This window comes from Carassius carassius, chromosome 28 (genome assembly GCF_963082965.1).
Source record: "Carassius carassius chromosome 28, fCarCar2.1, whole genome shotgun sequence".
NCBI lineage: Eukaryota > Metazoa > Chordata > Actinopteri > Cypriniformes > Cyprinidae > Carassius > Carassius carassius.
Genome location: NC_081782.1, coordinates 15,853,072 through 15,879,262, shown reverse-complemented (window position 1 = coordinate 15,879,262; position 26,191 = coordinate 15,853,072). Strand labels below are relative to the sequence as shown.

Sequence of the window (26,191 nt, the reverse complement as noted above, 5' to 3'; positions counted from 1 at the left end):
TGTACTAATAAACAGTCAATATGTTAATAATAGACATGCAGATAATCAGCTAGTTAATATTGAGAATTAATCAATTACAAAATTAGTATGATCCTTGATGAAAGGTATTGAACTGAAAGACAATCATAATATCAGGATTCAAATTGTCGTTGGTGTACAGTGTACAATAGCTGATGCATTTTTTGTAACAGTGTCTTAGTATGCGCTTTTAGACGAGAAGGGAGATGAGCTATAGGTCAGATCCAAGCTGTAATTATTTCCCACTTCATTAGGTCCAAGTAAACCGTCATACTCTGTGCTGAAATTAGCTCAATGCCCTTGAGTCTAGAAATTGTCTTAGGATGAGGGCTAACATGATGGGCAGTTACCCTACAGGCAGCTACTGACCTCAGAGCTGCTTCATATGAATTCATCATGGTCACATGTCCTGACCATCCAGCATAAGTACTGCTAATCTTGTACATTTTACTGTTTACTATTACGATATCACTCACACAGAGGTTATTGTGTGATATAAAATCATGATATCAGTACTTATTCAGTTTTTAATCTAACATAATTTTTTTTATTTCATCTTTATTTCTTTATTTATAAATGTTTTTATTGTTTTAGCTAAACTGCTTAGCAGCAGTGTTGGTCTCTTCAAATAGCTATGCACTTAGTTGAACTACATTTCTTAGTATCAAGATGGTAGCATCGCTTAATATTAGTAACAAAGCTATATTTTTAAGTAGCAAGGTACCGCTGTTACATTTTCCCTATCAATATTTGAACAATCAAATCCTGTTTCAGACAGTTTGCTCACACCCCGAATCGTTTGAAGGAGTTTCTCATTTATTAACACAGCAAAAAGGACTATTTTAAAACACTGAGGACAAAAAGAGCCCTGGATGAAGCAGAATATGTTACCTGCAATCCAAGGACGTAGGTTTGCTTTTGACATTGTACTCCCATAAAGTACATAAAGTACTCCCAAATTATTGTTAATGTTCATAATGACTTTATCCTAGACTGGAAGATTGTGTATCTTACCGCACAACATTTTTATGTCTGTATCCTTTATATAGGGAGCTAATAATAGCCATAGATTGCGCTTTCTCCTTTCATTTGCTCTGTTTTGTCAAATACCTTCAAAACTTCAAATTCATCGATGCAACTGTGTTAATTCCTGAAGTGAACTTCTGTATTAACTGAAATTGGGTAAAAATCTGTGAGTTGTTCTGATCGTGGCACTGTGGCGTTGCATTAATTAAATGCACCTCCTTGAAAGCACACAGTTTTCTAAATAAAATTTTAATTTAACTTCTTAGGTTATATCAATAGCATGACGTTTCAGATGAGTCCAAAATTACAAAAACATATAAATATATGTTTGATCAAAATTATTGCCATGGACAGTTTGGCACTCACTGGATATTGGTAGGGACATGTCCCTGGCTCCCCAATTCTACACCCCTGCTGCAATCAATTGGAGCCAAATCTGCAAATGCATCCTTTTGTTGGCCAGCGATTAACAGGCTCTTTATTAAGTTCAGCACCTGCAACGTGTGAATGCCTCTGTAGGGCAGATACAGACATTTTCCCTCCAAAAGAGTTTAGAAACAGGTGCACAAAAAGACTTTTTTGAAAGGACATTTTGAGATATTTACATTTATTCAAATCTATGCAAAGATTTGATTTCAAAAATGGTATTATAGCGATTCAACTATTTATTTTTATTTAAAATCTGTATTTAACCTCTGTATTTAACCTCTTAAAGTAAAAAGTCTGATTTTGTGTTGGATGCGCTTTTAAATTAAATAATTATAATCTTAATTCAAGTACTTAATTCAAGTACAAGTATTTTGAGAGTCTGTAGGTAGTGTTGAGTACTATTGTAAGGTTAACCCTGTTTCAAAGTGATTAACAGTTGAAAGCATTCTTTAGACATTTAGAAAAGTAATCAGAAAGTAATCAAATGTAATCTGTTACACTGAGAAGTAGGGTAACTTGTAACCTGAAAACCTATTATATTTCCAAAGTCACCTTCACAACACTATGTTAGTCAGCATGATGGTTTTGCGTGAAAATTTAACCCATTGCAAAATTTGCATGAGGAAATCTTTGGCCCTTAAGCGAAATTCCCAATTGCATAGATTCCTATTGAAATGACATTATTTTGGCCATGGAAATTTTGGATTTAAAAGTAAAAAAGTAAATGTGAACAGACTCAACACAAACTATTTTGTGAGGTGGTGATTTCACATTGAGTCATACACTGTAAATAGTACAAAAAAGTGCTGTATGTTCAGCTCATAAAAAAAAAAATAATAATAATAATAATAATGAATTTGCCCACCAATTCACCAAACTTGAATAGTTATGAATTGCCATGAGATCTTGAGATTCAGATACTTGGCCAAGCTTGGAAAACAGTTTAAACCACCTTGCACTAGCAAAGTTAACAGTAGTCTAGCTCATGTCATCAATAAATCAACAAAAGTGGCAAACCCTCAATAAAAAGCATAACATTTTGACATGGTGAACAAACTGTCACGCAACCCTGTGTTTTATGTCCTGCTGTGATGTTTGGACATCACACACGTGGCTCAGAATGTGCCCTACACACGCTGTATTAAGCATGACTGCTCGGTGTGCACTCAAAAGACCTGTCTCCCACAATAAATGAATGTGAAATTTGTCTGGAGGTGACGGTATCATTCCTCGTGACCCTCCCCCCTCTCTTGGTGACACCGTGTTATTATGAGCAGGCCGGGATGGAAAGAGCTCGCTTGTTATGGCTGACATGTCACTCTTTTGGCTGTTCCCAGGTGAGGCGACTGTCGAGGAGTTATACGACAGGATGTTCACTGTCACCAGCCGGCTCAGGCTCACCGTCTCTAAGGAGGACGATGGAGTGGCCGTCATCTGCATCATTGACCATCCAGCCATGAAGGACTTCCAGGCCCAGAAATACCTGGAAGTGCAGTGTGAGTCATCTCAAGATGAGGAGAAAACTTTCAGCTGTTAAATAGCTTCAGTTTAATCTTCCCACCTGCATGCAGAGGTCAATTTGACTGACACTGTAATGAACTAAAGAATCTCTTGTTACACTATTAGACCATTTATGAGGAAATGAACAGGAGTGAGGCCTAGGCAAGAATAGTTCACTTTAATAGTAATTAAATTATCCACACTAATGTCACACTTGTTTTGTTTGTGGAACACAAAAGGAATCATTTTAAGCATTTTCAAGCAGCAATTTGATTGACGTTGAACCTTTCATTCCACAATCACATTACCAATTTACATGAGTGAAGTCTAGACATTTGCTTATAGGAATAGACTTTAGTCAGGTTAGATGCTATATTGAATTTAATACAGATGAAAACGAGACTGTGAGGGATAGACTTACTGTCTTTACAATAGCACACTATATTAAAGGTATAGTTCACCCAAAAATGAAAATGATGTAATTAATTACTCATTCCAACTCGGTAAGACCTTTGTTCATCTTCAGAACACAAATTAAGGTATTTTTGTTTAAATCCGAGAACCCTGCATAGACAGCAATGCAACTGCGCAACATTCAAGGCACAGAAGGTAGTGAGGACATTGTTAAAATAGTCTACTGTTTGGGACTATAGACTATTTGAGTTCACATGGACTATTTTAGTGATGTCCTTACTACCTTTCTGGGCCTTGAATGTGGAAGTGGTGTTGCAGTCTACGCAGGGTCAGAAAGCTCCTGGATTTCATCAAAAATATCTTAATTTGTGTTCTGAAGATGAACGATGGGTTTGGAACAACATGAGGGTAGATTAAAAGTATAATTTGTATTTTTTGGGTAAACTTGATCATGTAATTTTCCCCAACTCACAACTTTAAAAACTGCTTTATGGAATTTTTTGTCTATTAAAATTTTTTCTTCAGAAAGATACAAGTCAGCTAAACAATCGGTAGGCTATTAAACAACAGTACAATCCATTGAATGCTCCGTACTTCAGTCCCTCACAGCCTCATTTCATTCCTGTTAAAATCAGCCTGACTAAGGCCTATAATTCTAGCATCTCCATGCAGCTGTTTTCCATAAATGACAGTTCTTAGTGAGAACCCAGCTGTTAAGCAGTAAAGTGTTACATGATAGCTTTATGCAAAGAACATACTGAAATTTGTTTGTTTGATACTCCTCCGTTCCTGTGATCTATAACCTGATAACAGAGTTCAGATCAGTGATTAAATAATTTTTCAGTGATCCGATTCTTTTCAGTGAACCATTTTATTCAGACTGAACAGTTTGTTCATGAATCAGTTTGACTCAGTGATACCGGTCAGTGTTCACAGCTCACTGGAGCGGATGATTATTTGAATAAGAGGTTAAATATTTCCCAGATATTAAGTGGATTGAGAAGATGTGGAATATAGTCCATGAATCATATGGATTGTTCTAATGGTGCTTTTTTATGCTTATGTGTCAGTGGTCACTATAAATTGGAGACAATCCATTTTTAGTTGCTCTACAGAGGAAGTAGTCTCATGGTTTTGGACGAAAGAAATCAAGTGAGTCAATAATTCAATTTTGTAGTGAACTATTCCTTTTAACCCGGCGGAGGTCTAGGCATTTGCTTTAATTAAAACAGACCCTTTCTTGTTATGCATAAGCATGATATGCTGTCCGCCAAATAATGCATTGATTAAGAGCGTTTGCCGCACGTTTTTTTTTTGTTTTTTTTGTGGCACGGGAAGTCCTGGAAAGGTTAACCTACCCTTTTGTAATCTTGGCAGAATATTAATTTATTCAGATAGCTGACTGCTCAGGGTGACCTTTGAGAAGAAAAGGCAGGAGGGATCAGCTCAACTGTAACAGCTTGACATTTTGACTAACATAGATAAAAGAGAAGAAGAAAAAACATTTTACAGTACTGTTAAATTGACTGTTTAAATTCATAGCAGTGTCATCCTTCCTCACACGCTTTACCCAGGCTATAAAAATCACATACTGTCATGTTTGCACTCTTTTAGGCTGACTTAAAATATAGTGCAGCATGAACAGTGAAGCTAAGAAGAGCAGCTAAGATCTGCTGCCTTCATTATACAGGTCTTTGTATTAAGCATGAATGCATAATACACATGAACATAAATGTGAATCCACAAATGATGTCCAAACCTGCCGGGGATGTTTTCTAATCAGACTGAGAGGCAGGTATGTGGACTTGTGGAATGATAATTAGATAGATACAATACAATAAGGGAACCGAGCTGAATCAACGTACTGCGTTGCAACTGGAAATTAGTTTGTGTTTGTGTCTTTGTTGTGTCCAATGCACAGATAAACCAGAGGTGCAGATTGTGGTGGAATTCCCTGAGGGTTTGACCAGAGAAGGAGAAAATCTCGAGCTGACATGCAAAGCTAACGGAAAACCACAGTGAGTCCAAGGCTGGGCCCTCAAGCCACTTTACTCATTTCAAATGAATTTGTTTGGTTGCTTTATCATGCAGATAATAATAAATGATAACGAGAATAACTCAGATAGACAGACAGGTATGCAAATATGTACATGGTTTGGTGTTGATATGTGATACTTATTTTATATTTGTTTTGTTGTTTTGATAGACACACACACACACACACACACACACAATATATATATATATATATATATATATATATATATATATATATATATATATATATATATATATAGACAGATATTAAGATTATAGTATATTTAGATACTGAAAAAAATTTTTATTCCGTTTATAATTAAATTTAGTCCAGTAATAATAAAAGAATAGATATCAGCCCATATGTGAACTAAAACAAGACTTTGCAGCTGAGTTTGATAGCATCGTGTTCGTTTGTTTGCACAGGTGTTGATTTTACAGCACTGCTAAAGTTTTCCTGAATAAAGCACATTATTCTCTCCTCTCTGCCTCTGTCTGAGCATTTTCACACTGAGCACTAAATGATTACTCTGATGTTTTACAGGCCTCATCAAATTAACTGGCTCAAAGTGGATGATGATTTCCCCTCCCACGCCGTGATTACTGGCTCTGATCTCTTCATCGAAAATCTTAACAAGTCCTACAACGGAACGTACCGCTGTGTGGCATCTAACTTAGTGGGAGAAGCCTATGATGATTACATCCTTTATGTATATGGTATGTACTTGAACTTAATTTGCATCTGTAAACAACAATCCATAAGACCAGAGTTTCCCAGATAGTTAAATCTATAGTCTTAAACACTGCAAATGGATAGTTTTCAATATCAGTCTAAGTCTTGGCTTAATCTGTGTCTGGACAACCAGCCCTTGATGTCTACATGTAATCAGCTGCGTAATGTTGTGTAGTGACTTAAGGGTTTCAAGTTCCACATGCATTTGCTTTTCAAAGAAGCTTGATGTTTTGTTCAAGACAGAAGCTTTTAACCCTCTATTGCACAATGTTGCCTCTGGGTTTTCTTCAGTTGATGGTAATAAAATGGGTAATAATGAAGAGATGATTTTTTTGGTCACACAATGTATTTTTCTGGAGATGTAGATGGTGCACATTTTTGCTTTGGAAAGCTTCATAATAGCATTTTCATAGATTTTTTTTCCCCCATCCTTCAAAAATATGATTCATATTTCTTAGTGAGTAGGCTTTATTTTAAAACATTTTGAAGCACATAAATTATTTGTATGTTTTGAGGAATTGCTTAAATATGTTTATTGCCCCGAAGCAACCCTGTGCGACAGTGGCATGTATATGAATGTAGTGGATGTGGATGCACTATAATACAGTTATTATTTTAGTTATTTAACACCAGTCTTTTTAGCATTTAATTTTTAATGCAATAATTTAGTCTAATAGCTTTGTTCTTTTAGGATTTTGACATTGTTTAAAAAAAGGGAATAATGAAAAGTCTCTCAGAAAAATTCACAAATATTTAAACAAATAAAACCCTGTTTTTTTAATCATTTCTTTTAAGTGTTGCACAGAATACCTAAAAGGAAATTGCTCTCATTCCAAAAAATTTTTTTTGTTATTTTTATTTTTTTTTGTGTGTGTGTTTTTGATTTTACTAATGAGGTCCATTTTATGCAAGACAAGTGAATCAGAAATGTCTTTTTCAACATTGTTTTCAATAATCATGCAATAGAGGGTTAATTGTTTATATATATATATATGCTTCAACTGAGAGTTTTTCATAGTACTAGTCTTATTAACACAGGAAGTGAATTGTGTTCAGAAATGTTTAATCCTTAACAAGGGCTAACAGCTGGATTTTTCAAAGCCCATGCAATAATTGCTATGACAGTGGCACTTGAAGCCTGGGATTTAACAAAGCTTTGCTTTGCTATAGAAGAATTGAAGTGTTGTTATTGTTTAAAGCAGGTTGTGTTCAGTAGTGCTAACGGCCCGCTGCAGCTATTACAGGCTGTCCTGTCGAGCCCAAGACATTAGCCTTCCATTAGAGATGGAAGAGGGTGGCTCGTCATTGAGGTGTTTGGCACCACAGTTATTTGCCTCTGATAATGCTGATATCAGAGGCAGGTGTTTGGGAATGATGTCATCAGCGTCCCATCTGCAGATGGGAGAGTTTGTGTGCATCACAGGCCTGGAAGCAGTTCCACTTCCAGCTTAGTTTGATGTGTCACCTCTACCTGAGCGAGCACCACCAGCTGATTACTTCACTTCCTCTCATTTCACAGGCTCAAGGAGTTTGGGTCTATTTGCGCTGAGTGGGCGTCTTGGAAAAAGAGAAGATTTATTGCCGTCTGGCTTGGTATAAGTGGCGGTTTTTAGTTATAATCTCCCAAGCATTGTGTAATATGTGAATGAGGACTTAGCAAATTATTTTCAGCCATAAAAAGCCTTATTATAATGGAAATGATATGCATTTGTAGTGTTACCCTGAGAGTTGCTTTTTCTCTTTAGTACAGCTCAGATCGCTCACGCTTCACAGTAAATAAAATCGTTGTCTTGTGGTGCATTTCTAAATCAATTTACGCAGGCTATTGTTGAGCATGCCCTACCTCAGAGGACTAAACAAGTGGAAAGACCTCTTGTAACTTGATAATCCTGGGCACACTATACTTCTCCAGCCTGTCAGAGTTACTTTTAATGCTGCTCCTCGGGGGATGGCAGCTTTGCTTTTGCTATAGAGCATTTCCTTTTACTGCCACAGTAAAGCAGTGACTTGTGTTGAGCAAATGCTTACAGCTCCTCTGTCGTTTTTTTTTTTTTTTTTTTTCATGAAGCGTTGAACAGGAGGCTTGGTTGTAGCAGACAGTCATTTCCCAAAATCCTAATCCTGGGCATGGCAAGACAATGGAGACAGTGTAACAGTTTCTCCATTTACCCCATCACTGCATTCATGGCCTTCACAAAGGGGACTGTTTTGATGTCAGATCAAATGTTTTTGTAGGCTAATGTGAATTTGCAATGGGACAGATACACGTCACAAGCTGATAAGCTTGTAGCGGAGATGCTAAGAGTGAAAACCCATCCTGTGTTACCAAAGCCCCTGGCACAGATAGTACTGAGTTAATTTGCTCGAAAAAAGGCTTTATTTGTTTTTGAACTTGGAATTGGAATTGGATGGAAACAACAAATGTAATAACAATAACAACAATAACAATAATTATATAGAAAAAAATAGGCAGGGTATTATTTGTTTGATAAGAAATTACCAATATTTTATTATGTTAGCTGAAAAGAAAACTTTTCCAATACAAAACTCTACAAAAAGACCTTTTTAAAAAAGTATATATATATATATATATATATATATATATATACTGTATATACACATACATACAGTGGCCTCCATAAGTATTGACAAAATTGCTTTCTATGCTGTGGAGTCAAGACATTTCCAAATATGAGTAAAAGATTAATATGTCACAAAACTACAGAATGTCACATTTTATTATTAGGTCTTTAGACGCATACATGTTTTACCAAATAAAAAGGACAGCACTTTTAGAGTTCATCCCACTATTTGATGTGAACATAAGTATTGGAACAGTTGAATTTAAGGCAGATGTAAAAAATTAAAAGCTAATATTTAGTTGCAGATCCCTTGCATGCAATCAGATCAGTGAGTCTGCAACCCATAGACATCACCAGACTCTTGGTCTTATGCTTTGAAATGCTTTTCCCAAGCCTTTAATGTAGCTAATTCCAACTGTTGCTTGTTTTGGGGAGTTTCTGTCTTTAGTCTCCTCTTCAGCTGGTGAAATTAATGTTCAATCGGATTTAAATCTGGAGATTGATTTGGGCAATCTAAGACTTTTTTCTTAAGATTTCTTAAGAAGCATGCTTTCTTAAGATTTCTTTGCCCTGAAACAGTCCTTGACTGAACTGGCCGGGTGTTTTGGGTCTTTGTCCTGATCCAATATGAAGTGCTTTCTAATGAGTTTGGGGGCATTTTCTTGAATATTGTTAGCCAATATGAATTTGTACCCTTCCAAATCCATTCTGCTACTGCCATCATACATTAAGTCATCATAAAAATTAAGGGCTCTAGAGACAGCTATGCATGCCCATGCCATGACACCACCTCCACCAAGCTTTACAGATGAGGCTGTTTAGGATTATTTGCTTTCCAATCACCTAGATAAAGGTTAATCTTAAGCCACTTTCATACTGTGATTCCGGAAAGTACACAGGTAGTGTGTCCCGGTAGATTTTGCCCCTTCCACACTGCCAGTGATTTTAGTGGGGTCAAAAACTTTTTCCCCCTTTGTTTTTTGCATATTTGTCACACAAAACTAATTTTAATATTACACAAAGATAACCTGAGTAAATACAAAATGCAGTTTTGAAATAATGATTTCATTTATTAAAGGGATAGTTCACTTTGAAATTAGATGTTGGTATGTTTTAGCTTACCTCAAGGGCATCCAAGATGTAGGTGTTTTTGTTTCAGCAGTAGTTTCAATTTTGATATTTTTAGGTCAAACCGTTCTTGTCTGTCAGTCATATAATGGAGGTCTATGATCACCACCTCAAAGAACATGCACAGAGAAGTCCAAATTAAACAATTCCCCATCGTAAGTACACATTGATGGCCTAAGACACGAAACGAGCGGTTTGTGTGAGAATACGAACAGTATTTATATCATTTTTACCTCTTGTACACAACCACGTCCAAGTGATCTGAGGGCGCGCTCGCTTACTGGTGTGTGACGTTTTAGGTGTTTGCGATAACTGGCAATGAGTCCTTCACATCACTGTGGATGAATTTTGGCCCACTCATCTTTGCAGAATTATTTTAATTTAGCCACACTGGAAGGTTTTAGAGCATGAATGGACTGTTTAAGGTCTAAATCTCAATTGGATTTATGTCCGCACTTTGATTCAGCTACTCCAAGGTCAGCAGTGGCTTTTGCCTTGGCACTCTCTAATGGATGCCGTTTTTGCCCAGTCTCTTTCTTATTGTTTTCTTATTATCATGAACACTGACCTTAATTGAGGCAAGTGAGGTCTGTAGTTCTTTAGATGTTGTTCTGGTTCTTTTGTGACCTCCTGGATGAGTCGTTATTGCAATCTTGGAGTAATTTTGGTTGGCTGGCCGCTCTTGGGAAGGTTCACCACTGTTCCAAAGTTTTCTCCATTTGTGGATAATGGCTCTGACTGTGGTTCACTGGAGTCCCAAACCCTTAGAAATGGCTTTATAACCCTTACCAGACTGATACATGTCAACTATTTTCTTTCTCATCTATTCTTGAATTTCTTTAGATCGCGGCATGATGTGTTGCTCTTTAAAGAGCAGGTCATATGGTATTTTAAAGTGTCCTAATATTGTATTGGAGTTATCTACAACAGGATAAAATACATCTAAGGTCAGAAAACATTGTAATTTTCTCAGAATATACATTTAATATTAGAGTCAATTGCCAATGATTTCGAAACAATTCGTTCCATGTAAGTTCGGAGCAAACCCCTCCCTTTCATAAGCCATAAGCAAGTTAGTGAGTGCTACCATTGACAAAGCACCTTTGCATAAAACAATAATATACTGGTCTAATCCGTTCTTATAATGACATAAAATACAAAAAACGTATGCAAGCGAATAGTGCACACAGCTAAAGTTTAGCTGCTAAACCATGAACACTTAAAACAATAATGGTGGATACATAAGCCGAGTGCTAAGATGACTAATGGATGAAACAATACAGTTTGTAAACCAAAACATGTTAACTGTAATGTTTGCAGAACGTTGAACAAAAGATGCTCTATCTTAACTTTTAATCAGAACGCAGAACAGCTGCATCACAGGCACACCAGCCTAAACTAACTCGCTTGTCTCTCCCGCATTAACCCTATAACTACCAGTGCAGCAAAATAAACAGCAATTTCACAATGATTACAAAGTCTGTGGGCTACACTACTGTCTTTATTATTGAATGAAGTAAATGAGATTCAGAATCAACTCGCTCTTTTGAAAGACCATATCTTTATTTGTCATGCACTTTTTTGATTAACAACTTTGTAGACTGTTTTCATTTAAGGATAGCTATGTTATAATCTGCAAAAGAGATATTTTTCAAAAACCCATATGACCTGCTCTTTGTCAGACAGGTTCTATTTAAGTGATTTATTGATTCAACAGGTCTGGCAGTAATCATGTATGTGTGTGGCTAGTGAAATTTTATTCAAAATGAATCACAGTTCTTTCATGATTTAACAGTATATACAGTATAAATATTTTTTCCAGGACCCTTTAATGAAATGAAAGTTCAAAAGAACAGCATTTAGTTGAAATATAAATGTTTTGTAGCATTATTCATTTCTTTAATGCCATTTTTGATCAATTTAATGCATCCTTGCTCAAAGTCATAATTTCTTTTAAAATCCTGACCCAAAACCTTTGCAGAGTCAGCTATATAAACTGAACAAAATGAAACAGTACAGTTATCTTAAAGAGTTATTTCTACCTGCTCTGACCTTTTAAAAATGAGTTTCATGGGTGTAACCTAATGCAGCAGGTTGATTTCACATTTAATACTATTTTTGACATGAATAAAATAGCTCTTTTTAGGTTACACAATAAATACATTTTTACAGTGTATATATGCTTTGATTTGTAATGATGCCAATTTTGTTTGTTGCACTAATGCACCATAATGATTATTCTTAAATTTGTCTATTTTCTCCTGTTCCATTTTATATCCCTTTGTTCCTTTCTTTAGTCCCAATTCAGACAAAGGAAAATCTAGGGCTGCAAATCTATTTTAAAAGCTTTGTGATATACAAATAATGTCAAATTTAGTTCAAGAAAAGGACGGAAGTAATATCTTCTCTTTGGTAAATATGATGTAACTGTGCTGCTGCAGGGGATGTCTATGCCATGACTTTATAAGTGTTTTTCAGGGTGAAGAGATACAGGGTTAAAATCCAACTTGATCCCGGTTCTAGTGGTGGTGGGTGGCTCAGTCCGGAAACATCTGCACCGTGAATTGGAAGACCAAAGCTTAAGTCCTTCTAAAGCCACTTTTGCTATCTATTGTGGCCTTGAGCAAGACATTTAATCTCCTTTAACTGCAAAGGGCACCCTATGACTGCCCTTCATCTCTGTTTGTGATCACAGATATACAGTAAAAAAAAAAAAAGGGTGCATAGTTGGTGCAGTTAACATTTTTAACATTGAAATCAACTTAAAGAAATGTTTGCCTGCACATTCCCAACTAAATGGACCTGAAAGCTTTTATGGACTTTGCCGAATATTCCTCTACAGAGACCTAGCAATACCTTCTGCCATTCCTAAAACACTATAGATCACTTGAAGTCAATTTTCCCAGTTCTTTAAACTAGGTCACTTACATCTTCTCGGATAAGCATTTAACTGGAAAAGGACAAAGATAAAAAAAAATTCCTGTCTAGCTATAGCAAAGTACTTTCTCTTGTAAATTTTCAGTTCACTTCATGGCCCTTTTCCTTCAGAAAGATACAGGCTAGTTGTAATGGTTTCCAGGTAGGTGATTTTGCCCGCAGGATTGTTCAACTGACAGTAAAACCTGCTGATCAGGTACTTCTTTAATGCAATTCATGTACGTTTATCTGCGTTTATCATTTATCATCATAATGAAATTGTCTTAAATTATCTGGAGATTTGGCAGTCGGGAATACTGTATGTGACACTGAAGGAAACAGCACATCATTTTAAATGCTCAAGGTCTGCAGCCTTGACATTAAATTCATGCTCCATTCTTTTGTATCATTCTGTATATGTTTGCCTCATTATCCTTATTTTTCCCCTGAGTCACGTTTCATCATCTTGCAAATCCTTCAGTGACTCATTTACTCTTTATTAACAGAAAACAATATTCAAAGCGAAAGTATTTATAAAGCCGTAGAGATTTGAATGTCTTAATAAGAGCTTTTAATTACATCTGAAGCTTCTTATGTTGACATAAAGCATGCTCAAATTTAACAAAAATAGCTAAATACACATTTGTGCTCACAGGAGAATTGATTTCCTCCACTAATCATGGCATCCAGATTAATTAGTGTGTATCTATTAACACCCTGTCTGCATTTTTTAAGTATAGCATTCGCAGTGGAATATTGCTTGCAGGTGTAGTTCAGGCAGTGCATTTAATTCGTTGGTGGAGCTAATCAATCTAGTCCAGATAATTGCATGTTTGATTTTTAGTCTGTCTCTAGTTTTAAATGGTGTTGTTCAGCTGTTTTGATTTTCCAGTCACTGGATTAGTATTAGAAATTCTTTGTGTGATTTAAACTAGAAGTATATTTTCATAGATAAACATTCTTATCAATATCATATTGTTATATGATTTAAGAGTTAGGGCTATGACTGATCATATTGTATTATATTAAACTAGTATCATTTTCAAGCATAATATTGCCGGTTACTTTGTCCATTTTTTATCAAATTTACTTGCATGTCTCTGAGCAACATATAGCATTGGTGTTCCCAAATGAATCAGAATTTTGAACCAATCAGTTGAGTGAATGAGTCAAGGACTTATTAAATAATTTATTCCAGATATAATTTGCTGTCCCTAAGTAAATCAATTTTTTTGAACAAATCGGTTCGAAGGATTCAATGACTTGATAAATGTCACTTGTCGCCATCTACTAGCATATGAATGTAAGATGCAGAAAAAAAGTTAATATTATAGACCTCCTTAGTGCAAATCACATTGTCCAATTATAAATGTATGTAAAATATTCTAATAGTATTGTAACAAAATATCATAATACTAATATGCATTTAATATGAATTTAATCTATTCATATTAGTATATAATAGTACTGTAATAATATATCACAATGCATTTGTATTATAACATTATTGTATTATTTTTGCATCATTAGTTATTCATTATTCATTTATTCCATTAATTTTCCTTTTCTAATTTATGACTTTTTATTACTTACATATTCATGTTCATGGCAACTGATTTCTTTGAAGTTCAGGCTGTTATGGTATTTTATTTTTGCATTTGCCATACACCGCTGAAAGACTCTAATGTGTGTGTTTAAACCTCTAAACCTGCACCCTATGTGTTTCCTCCTACATCTAGGTTGGCAGTGCTATTATTTACCACTCTTTTTAACCAACGTCTCTCCCAGTGGGAATTGTGTGTGTTTCAATTACAGTCACTTGATGTTCTGTGCGAAGGCCTGTTTGGAGAGAATAAGTATCGACACAGACCATGTCCAGCATTAACCTCCATATTCAGGCTCCTATGGGAGATGTTCTCTCAGCCAAACCCATGCAACATTCGCTCTTGTTAAAACGCAAATGTAGACTCGGTGTAACAGCGTGCCACATACAATCTTATCTGTTTTTTCTTGACTGCCCCAGATGCTGAATAACTACAGATACTCTGTAATATTTGATATGAGGCCAAAGTTTCTGTCAAGACCGCTAATATGCAGTATAAATGCTGTGTACTGTATATTTGACAGTATTAGACAGCCTTTTAACTTCTTTAAATACAGCTGTGACAGCATAATACATTTGACATTGAGAATAGGATTGATACACCACATAAAGGGAGACACTGCATATGTTTAAGGCTTTTCATACATTAGATAATTTATCATGCACTCAAAGGTTTTTCGTTTTACTGGGTTGGAGACCACAAGGAGAGCTCCTCATCGTTTCATTATACTAATATTTGCTACCTCATGATTTTTACTTTATTCCTACACAGGTGATCAGTGTATCTTTTCCCACTCTCAAAAAAGCTTATTTTTTCCCAGATAATGAAAGTCAGTGGGGTCCAGTGTTGTTGGAGAAAAACATTTCTTCTGTTTTAACAATAAACAAATGTTCAAATTACACTCATCGGCCACTTTATTAGGTGAACTTGTGCTGCCTTCACGTGCTGTCGGAATTATCGTAAATACAAGTTTCCTAATTGTAAATTAGACATAAACTCCTCTCAAGTTGTATTTACTAATGGGGAATTTTAAAATAATTTTGATACCAGAGTTTCCGAGTTAGGCAGGTCATAATCTTTATGTTTAAAAGTAGTGAAATAAGTATGTATTTAACCGAAGTTCCGGAATGGAAAAGTTCCAAAAACCAAGCATCAGAATGGGGAAGAAAGGTGATTTAAGTGACTTTGAATGTGGCACGGTTGTTGGTGCCAGACGGGCTGGACTGAATATTTCTGAAACTGCTGATCTGCTGGGATTTTTGTGTAAAACCGTTTCTACAGTTTACAGAGAATGGTCCAAAAAGAGAAGATATCCAGTAAGCAGCAGTTCTGTGGGTGAAAATACTTTTTTGATGCCAGAAGTCAGAGGGAGAATGGCTGATTTAATCTGATAGAAAGACAACAGTAACTCAAATAACCACTTGTTATAACCAAGGTATGCAGAAGAGCATATCCTGAACGCACAACAAATTGAACCTTGAATCAGATGACCACACCTGGTGCCACTCTTGTCATAAAAGAACAGGAAACTGAGGCTACAACTGGCACAGGCTCACCAAAATCGAACAACAGAAGATTGTGAAAGCATGGATCCATCCTTCCTTGTATCAGCGGTTCATGCCACAACTTACTAAAGTACTGTTACTGACCATATCCATCTCTTTATCTTGTGATGGCTACTTCCAGCAGGATAACATACCATGTTACAAATCTCAAATCATCTTGATCATCTATCTATATTTCTGTTTGTGTTAAAAAATAAAAAATAAGAAAACATGAAGACAAAAAAAATAATAAAATGGTCTCAAATCCCACTAGATTGTGCTATAATAAGCAAATTTCCGTTTTCGCACATAACTCTACCAAACAAAAATATATAATAACAAGGACAAATGTATCAGTTTCCATCATGAATTTTACATACAGTTCCCTCCATAAGTATTGGAACAGTAAAGACAAAATTCAGAATATACAGATAATACAGAAATCTGTAAATATGATTAAAAGATGAATATGAGACAAAATTACAGAAAGTCACATTTTATTATTGGGTGATTCAACACAAAGATGTTTTACCAGCTAAAAAGATCAGCACTTTAAAGTTTCATCTCCCTATCTGATGTGAGCATAAGTATTGGAACAGTTGCCTCACAGGTCTTTCTAAGTGTTCAGCTGTGTCCTGTTGCCTTAATTCTTCAGATATTTTAAGCAGGGAATGTGTCTTATCAGTTATATCCATTGCTTCTGCACTCTAAGTCTTGCATTCGATGATGACACACAGGACAAACCAGGATGAAGATGAGGAAGCCGACTCTGAAAGAAAAGCAAGCAATTTGGATGCTAAAAGAAAAGAGGAAGTCAGTTAGAACTATAGAAAAAACAAATGGCATGGAGAAATCAAGAGTTTGGAAACTACCGGCTACATCAGCAACCAACGACGAACTGATCAGCTGAGAAAACAACAGTAGCTGATGACAGACAAATCATAAAAGCTGTGAAAATGAACCCTAAAATACATGTCTGTAAAATCACCAACAACCTCCAGAAAGCTAGGGTGATGCTGTCAATCTACAGTCTGCAGGAGAATTTAAAACAGAATTACAGAAGCTACACAGCAAGATGCAAACCTCTGATCAGCTCCAAAAATAGAAAGGCAAGATTCTTCACAAATGTGAGCCAGTAGAGTTTTGGAACTAAGATTGATGGACCGATGAGAAAAATATTAATCTTTATCTAAGTGATTGGAAAGCAAAAGTGAGGAGAAAAAAGGGAAATGCAAATAATCCTAAGTAGTGGTCTACCGATATATCACCAAGGCCGATATATCGGACGATATTTGCCATTTTTCAAATACCGGCATCGGCCGGTATGTTTTTCTGCTTGGCCGATGTGTTCGAAGTGGGACTTTTATTTTGACATTGCAGAGAGCGGCAGCGCCTGAGCGCACACAGTACTTATGCTCTCTTTCTTGTTCGTCGTCATTAACAATTCTGTCTAATACGAATAGAAGTCTGTCTAATAATTAGATTAAACAAACAAATAAACTAAGGAATTAATGTATATAGAAAGTATTATAATGATTTATTTTATATTAGGCCTATTAGTAATAGAAAGGCAAACATTATAATAGTTTCTCGTTTGCCATCAGCATTAAGCAAATATGCATTTATATAATTTAAACAAATCTTTGAATGACTAATTAATATTTAATTTTACTAACCTTGCAAACTCAGTCGAATCCAGCTGTGAAATTTTTATCCAGCATGATCACGTGTTCTCTCTGTCACGGTCTGTCCTTGTGAATTGAATGCTTTAAACTATAAACTTGTGATTTCAAATTATGCTGCACTTTATGCATTTGCCCACTGTCATATTTATGTCATTTTCACTGTGTGCTGTATGTAAGATGAGGATTACTCTGGCTTTATTTGAAAAATATGATTCCCAATGCACACAAACTTCCCAGAAGTGCCCTGTTGGTTACAATGTTTACTTTTTTATATTATAATTTTATTAAATATAATATATTTAAAAAAATATATTGGCTTTATATCGGCTATCGCCCCCCCGCTTTCCAAAAAAAATTGGCATCGGCTGTCAAAAAACACATATTGGTCGACCACTAATCCTAAGCATACAACCTCATCTGTAAAGCTTGGTGGAGGTGGGTGTAATGGCATGGGCATGCATGGCTGTCTCTAGAACTCTTATTTTTTTATGATGACTTATGATGTATGATGGCAGTAGCAGAATGAATTTGGAATGGTACAAAATCATATTGACTACCAATATTCAAGAAAATTCCCCCAAACTCATTAGAAAGCACTTCATATTGGATCAGGACAAAGACCCAAAACACCTGGCCAGTTCAGTCAAGGACTGTTTCAGGGCAAAGAAATGTAAAGTCTTAGATTTCCCAAATCAATCTCCAGATTTAAATCCGATTGAACATTAATTTCACCAGCTGAAGAGGAGACTAAAGACAGAAACTCCCCAAAACAAGCAACAGTTGGAATTAGCTACATTAAAGACTGGGGAAAAGCATTTCAAAGCATAAGACCAAGAGTCTTGTGATGTCTATGGGCTGCAAACTCACTGCTCTGATTGCATGCAAGGGATCTGCAACTAAATATTAGCTTTTAATTTTACACAGCTGCCTTAAATTCAACTGTTCCAATACTTATGCTCACATCAAATAGTGGGATGAACTCTAAAAGTGCTGTCTTTTTTATTTGGAAAAACATGTATGTGTCTAAAGACCTAATAATAAAATGTGACATTCTGTAGTTGCATATTAATCTTTTAATCATATTTGCCCATGTCTTGACTCCACAGCATATAAAGCAGTTTTGTATTTACTGTCCCAATACTTATGGGAGACACTGTATGTTTTAAAATCAGAGTGTATTCAATCAGTAAAACATTACTGTCATCATAAGAATCACAGTCATTGAGGTGCTCTCACCTGCAAACAGGTCTCCTGGTGTGATTTTTCAACATAAATAACAGAAAATAAAGGCAAGTCAGCCTGACTCATGCCGGCTCAACTCAGATCTGGACCATTACCTAGAGATTCAACACATTCAGCATTGCTGAGAGACAGTGGAACAGAGCCAATGGGTTTTACGAGGACACATCTCGCAAGTGTTGTCAGGACAATCCTGCTCACGATAAGTACTCATATTGTCCATTTTCTCACCGCGTGATTGGAATTTCATATTTCCATCCTTCACATACAAATGGAAATATTGCACGTCCAAACAGATTCACATCTCACCGCTCATAACATCGAGCCAGGAGTCACCCAGCCTGCAAATTGCCCGTGGAAAATTCTTGTTTGCTTGACTATTATGCATGCCACATCCTATTCAGACCTTTGTGTTGGCCGTATCCCCTGCATGCACAATTTCAGCCACGGGACTATGACATTTTCAAAACCCGTCTGCAATCGGTCATGGAGCACGAAATCCCTGAAATATTTTCATCAGGCGATGCATCTCCCAGCATCTACATTCAGAGACATTATCCTGTCCTTGATGTTTTATCATTAGTTGGGAAGTGTTTGGGCTCCTACTGAGATCTTTTGATGGAGCACAGACAATAAAGTGATGGAGACAGCCAGCCAATTTTGCCTGCTGCGACTGTTCCCCAGCAAAGCGTCTGAGTATCTGTGCTAAAAAGTGGAATGATAGTCACATCGCACAGCCACAGTACAATAGCTCGGCCGCATTTGCTAGCGCCCCATTATTCCGCTGATTGTGCGATGGCTGTATCCAATTTGACTGTGTTTATTAATAAATGACTCTCATAATGTAATTTTCTCTTTCTCCTGTTTCCATACTCGCCGCATGATAGCAAAGCTGCCTGAAAGATTTGAAATAAGTCGAGTGGACCTTTTTGGTTTTCTTCTCTGCATGTAAATCCCATTTTGTTTTCGGATGCAAACTTTAGGACTGACCATCCGAGCGATGAAATCAGATCCGTTTGTCTTGGCCTTGTAAGTCAATATTTGTTACATCTACATCAGTTGCTGTAGTAATGATGTCAGCGAGATGCCGTGAAACTTTCTTATACAAAATCTGAGTGCAGCTGTCAGAGAAGACGGAAAACTAGGAAATTTTGCCTCTGCTCACGTCCATCACTGCATCTCATCGCAGAGCTGAAATCACAAGACACATTCATGCAAATACTGCTGATTTATTCGCTCATTCATTATACAGTGCATTCGGACACAGCTGCAGATTGTATTGCACACTTTTGTGTGACGTTACATACATTTTGTGCCAGAAAATGCAGATCAGATGCATTCCAAAAAAGTCTGATTTTAATCTGATTGGATGGGGTTTGGATCACTTTGTAAACATCGGATTTCATGTAGTGTTTTTCTCGCTGTTCAGTCTGCAAACAAAACAACTAAACGGATTTGAGTCAGATATGCCAAAACATCGGATTTTTGCTGCCTGTCTGAACAAAGCCCTTGGCACAGTGTGTTTTGTTTAATCACGTGGCTTGTGTCGGCCAGTGTCATGCCCATTGAAATGCAGGCTTTATACTATTGCTTGGAAGTCTGATTCTATATAACTCAAGCTGTCGTTTTCTATTATTGCATGTAGTAAGCCCATTATATCAATTCAAGTCCTTTTCTTTACATTTTTCTTACATTACATTTGATCAAATATCTATAGCTGGCCAATTTGCCTTCAGCTGTTTCAATAACACTGTTTTGCAAGAAAATGCTTCACAGTCAGACATGCAATCTTATGTAAAAACAAAATAACAGGCCATTTTTCGTTTAAATCAAGGATATTTATGAGCTATTGTCTTAATTAAGCCTCCTTTACATTTGGACATTCTTTAAAGCATTTGCACCTTGTATTATAGTGTATCTAAATTGTGATTTAATAAAAGTCAGCCTGAAATTACCCACATAAAATGGAAAACACAACTTATATATTACATCAGAGGTTGCACAAACGGAGCATGTTCCATGTTTTACCAAATATCAAAGACATGAACAGATAGGCTAGACAGTCACTTTATAGAGAATAGTTTGGTTTTAGGGAGAGTTTTGGATATTTTTCTTAACCAAAAAAACAAACAAAACATAATTACATTTAATTACAAATTAATTCAGCCTTTAATTACTCTAAAAAAATGAATACTTTTATTTAGCAAGGATGCATTAGATTAATTAAAAGTCACAGTAGACTTTTACATTTCAATTTCAAATATATCCTGAATTTAAAAAAAAAAAGATAAAAGAAAAAAAAATCAACATTGATAACAATAAAATGTTTATTGAGAACTAAAATCAGCATATTATAATAATTTCTAAAGGATCATGTGACACTGAAGACTGGAGTAATGATGCTGAAAATTCAGCTTTGCCATGGCTGGAATAAATTACATAAAACAAAAAAAAAATTGCCAAATTAATAATACAATATTATTGTTTTATTGTATTTTTGACCAAATAAATGCAGATTTAGTGAGCACAAGACTTCTTTAGAAAGAACTGCTTTAGAAACATTCCCACAGTAAAAGGATGCTAATAAGGCTTAGAAGTGAAGAAAATGGGAGACAATAAAGTTTAAATTGCCCCTGTGAGGATCTGGAGAGATAAACAGGATATCGTTCATTACATTGGATGACCAGATCATAAGACCTGATAAAAGAACAGCATGTTGGAAAATGTACAATTTCCATCAATGTTTGTCATTCCATCAAAATGACAGATATCGATCTTTTATTATGCAGTTACATCTTTTTTTGCCCAGTAAATGTAGTCAGGTTTATGATATGATGACAAAAATGTTCCCAGGTGTAAAGGGGGCTTTGGTAAAGAGATGTTCCTCTTTCTTTCAAATATCTCTATCATACTAACATGATGGCTTTTGTGACTTCTCTCCTTCATATAATACCTCTTATGTGTGTTTTCATTTTTTCCATCTAGATGTTCTCACCACAACCCCCCCACCCACCACTACCACCATCAACGCTTTCCAAGGTACAGTATCCCATCTGAGTGGCAGGGTTCTCACTCCATCTCACCCTTTTTTATATTTTTCCTGTGTCCTGATGTGCTTCAGCATCTAAGTGTATGTTTGTGTGAGAGAGTGTAAGTATGCCGCTGATGCATGTTACTGTCCGTGCACTAAAAAAGACAGTGGGAAGAGGGTAAAGTGCAGGGGCTCGTGCAGAGACAGGCGAGCCGCCCTAATAAGATCTCGCCGCAGATAGTGGACTCGGTGGCCTTGCGGCGTCTTGCCGTCATTGTCACTTGTCAGGTTGTGCTTGTCAAATCCTTTTCTGTCACTCGCTTGATCTTTCACCGTAGAGATTCATTTTGGAGCGAACATCTTATCAGGATCTCAGCATGTCTGTGCGTCAGATTACAAATATCCTCGGCCTTCCATAAGAATGACATAAACACATCCTTGAAATGCTCTGATGAAACACATTGTGATTTTTTTTTTTTTTTTGTAAATAAAAACAAAGATTACAGTGCCCTGCATCATAATTGCTGAATGAAATCCAATTCTAATTATGGGGTGCTGATTCCAAATAATAATGTCTCATTTGCTCTAACACATCACACTTTCTCACAAAGTATGTGACAAAGTACAGTTTTCTCTCTACTATCAGGGGCACCGCACAAGATCCCGGGCCCTATGCATAGGCAGTCCTAATGCACCCCCCCCCCCCCCCCCCCTTGAAAATATATACTCCAGACTTTTCAAGGGCCCTCTCTTCCTTTGGGGCCCTGGTAATCAGTACTGGTTTTACCCCCAGTCCGGCTCCCCTGTCTACAATAATAAGTTAAAAAAATCTTGTATTATCACTCAATAAGCAAAGCAATTGCCACAAACACGATTATCATTTTCTGAGCCAGCCTACTAATATTTTTTTCAACTTTCAACTTTTGTACAGTATAGATGATTCTGAAGATGTTATCCTGATTTCAAGGTCAGAATTGTGGCCCGTAATGGAAGAAAATACAAATGTGCTACATCTGTGGATGTTCCACTACAACCAAACAGTAACTGCAAATGACGGTTTTTATTGAGTTAAGTTCTTTGATTGTAATTGGACATGTTTTTCTATTACTTCAAATATTGTAAGTTACATGTTAATGTTTAATTAATTAATTGCCATTTCTTTGTATGTATTTGTGAAATTTACTAGCAATTCCTCCATAATATTTACACCAAATTTTCATCAGTGTATCAACCATCATTTATTGTGTTTTTTTTTCATAAATGTTGTTGTTATTTATCCTTATCAATTTTCTAGTGGCTGTTTTATTCTAATCCTAATGAGGTTTACTTGAGCTCTTAAAAATACTCTACCAATCCACGTTTATTAACATGCAAAGGAAAGCTCAGGACTAGGAATTCCCAGCAAATAAATCAATGGCAGGTAATTGGTGCTATATAGAAATGTAATACATTTTTGATGAGCTAGCAAAGAGTGAGAAAGGATAGGCTTGCACTCTACTATCAAAAAAAAATCAATTAAGCCATAATGTCTTGCCGAAACGCTCAGTAGCTTTAGGGGGTGACATTTAGAGATGATTGCCATTTATAACTCAAAATAAATGGCTAAATGGAAGCAATGATAGTGGCACCTTTATCAGATGCTGCACTTTCTCCTCTTTCGCAAAATCATCATGCACAGCGAGTAGGAGCGTGATAGTGTCAGCTTTTCAGAGGAATCATCTATGCTCAGGACTTTTCTCTGATCATCAGGCTGAACTAAGTCATGTCTGGTTTTCACTCGGAAGAGCCGTTCTCTTGTGTTCCTTCTCGGGCCTAACTTCTCCGCATGCAGAATAAGCATGTAAGAAGTTTATTGGTGTAACCGTCTTAACCTCGGATTACCGTTCGAGCAGAACTTGCTTTCAAGCAGACACAGTGGGTAATCCACTCACGGTGAGAACAGGAGACCTCGGGGGACCTGCAAGACATCTGAAACAGTGTTTTAACTGATATGCAGTCTGGTCTTTAGGGCCGTGGACGGCTCTGGTTGGAGAAACGTGACCCTGGGTCCTGCACATTTAGTTTGTGGGTGTGACGGGTCGGCTCAAGGGGACTAAAGCTGCTGTGGATCAGCGATTAATATTGATAGGAGAATGAGTGCAAAGCTGGGTTCTGTGACAGGGGAAAATAAGTGTGCAATACAAGTGGATATATTGTCTGAATGCATATGGGTCAGCCTCACAGCATTATGGTATTACATACCGTTGATTGTATACTGATTTTCCATTATAAAAGCAGCACATTATTTTAGTTTTGTATTTTTTTTTTTTGCAAAGTAGAGGCTGGAAATATGAATGTGAATATAATGCATTCAATATGTATCTTGTATCCAAAATGGCTAAAACATTGGTAATAATAAAATGCTTCAGTGAGAGTGCAGTTATATTTGGTGTTTACTAAACTTCCTAAAATAACAGAGCTGTCTCCATCAGAGGTTCTACTGCACCCACACTTGTTCTTGACATCCCATTCTTGTGGGAGGGTCTCTCTAGATTTGCGCTACACCACTGACTTGGCCTGCGAGTTTAGTCTATGAGTGTGAGAGGTCGGTCAGCATTATTTGATTTTGAGTGGATTGAATCTGCCATGGATCAGAGATTAATATTGATAGGTGCAAGGGTGTGCCAAGCTGGTTTCCGTGAAAGGGCAAAAAGTGTACCATCCAACTGGATATATGGACACCCTGCGGGGTATTGATGAAATATAAAACAATGAAGACAGCTGAGCTCTAGATCAGGTGCGCCGCAGGCCAGTCCATATTTTATAAGATGGTGTCAAGTTATAGCAGAAAACTGCTGCTAGATGTGAATGCGCATACTCATCAGCATCTGTAGATGTTTTTTCTCCTCTCCTTGTCCGGTATCACCACAAACTTCTCTGTCCTAGAAATCTCCTCCATGAATCTCCCAAACAATCCAATTAAGAGCAGAACATGGAGACAGACAGCCGGACCCATCCGATTGTTGACTCAGTCACTTTGAGAAGCTTTGTTTTTGCAGCGAGACGACGCAGACATTTAAAGGTTACCAGATTTGCTTTAAAACCCTTTGAAAAGACAAAAGATGATGTGTCCTTGCTCCATATGTAGACATCAGCAATGTTTTCCTATATAATGAGTTCCTCCTCAGAAATTTTTCAAGGCTTATCCAATATGTCTTGGTTGAGCTCACTGTGCCTGCAGGTAAAGCAGAGGGTGCTGGGCTCACGGATCTGTCTGCTGAGCGTCATTTATGCAGCTCTGCGTGGGAATGATGGAGTTGCTGCCGGCCAAACAACACACTGAAGACTTTGTGTATCATTAGTCTTAAAACAAGCTCTCCAGCTTCGGCTGTGATTTAATTTGTCACCGCGAATGTACTGCATTCCTTCCCACCTTACGATGTTCTTTCACAACATAATGCCAGGGAGGGCTAATTTTAGACCATTGTTACTGTTTGTTGACTTGAGGCACATAGCATCTTGTTTTCTTGCATTGTTGTCAGCTGCATTTATAATATGTAAGCTTTTGGCTCTTTAGCTGACTTAAGCCAGATGCACACTTTGCAGTTTTGGAGACAAACTGTGGGATTCGTAAAACGATGGCAGAATAGGCAGTCTTTGACCGTGACTCCCTCACCGAAGCGGTTCTCTCGATTCTGTTAATCTGATTATTTACAATTCATTTTGATTCTTTTGTGCATACGTCTATAATGAATTATAGTTAATCTTGCTTACATAGGGGGAGAAAAAAATTCACAGCTGTTTTTTTTTTTCATTTAACTTTTAACATTAACAACAGGGCCCAAACAATGCATTACAATTGCTGTTTTAACAGATCAAACCAAAAACTGCTCATTGAACCAAATATGATTGATATTATATGTTAAATAATCATGTATTTTATCAAAATACTCCATTGCTTTAAGTAATTATAACTTGATGTTCATTCAGTAATGGCTCTGACTGATTTATCTGACCATGTAATGAATATTGATGCTAGCTTCTCTGTATGATATACAATGTAATAATCTGCTTATAGATTGTTCCCTTTCCAATTAAATTGTAGTATTACACATACCTTGAGTTTGCTTTGAAATAAAAAATAAGCAGCCCACAAATACACTCTTTCATCAAGCCATGACAGACTTCAACATTAGCACACTGGCTTGTTAAAGAAGTGTCAGAATGTGACACAGCTGCTGATAATGTAAAACGCCCAGTCAACCCTGTCAATTGCGACCAAAGCCCTAAGACTCACATAAAAGAGGGCTGATGTCACACAGTCTG

General features: G+C 36.6%; 1 protein-coding gene across 3 annotated transcripts in view; it reads left to right on the top strand.

Moving 5' to 3' along the window:
- cadm1b (cell adhesion molecule 1b) overlaps nt 1-26,191 on the top strand; it is a 187,742-nt gene that overhangs the window by 143,247 nt on the left and 18,304 nt on the right. For 2 of the 3 annotated variants that reach the window (XM_059514589.1, XM_059514588.1), the window contains 4 exons: nt 2,811-2,969; nt 5,309-5,405; nt 5,969-6,141; nt 21,841-21,894. In XM_059514589.1, coding sequence (XP_059370572.1) covers nt 2,811-2,969; nt 5,309-5,405; nt 5,969-6,141; nt 21,841-21,894 — 483 coding nt within the window. The remainder of the gene's footprint in view (nt 1-2,810; nt 2,970-5,308; nt 5,406-5,968; nt 6,142-21,840; nt 21,895-26,191) is intronic. The other variant, XM_059514590.1, reaches the window with a different exon arrangement.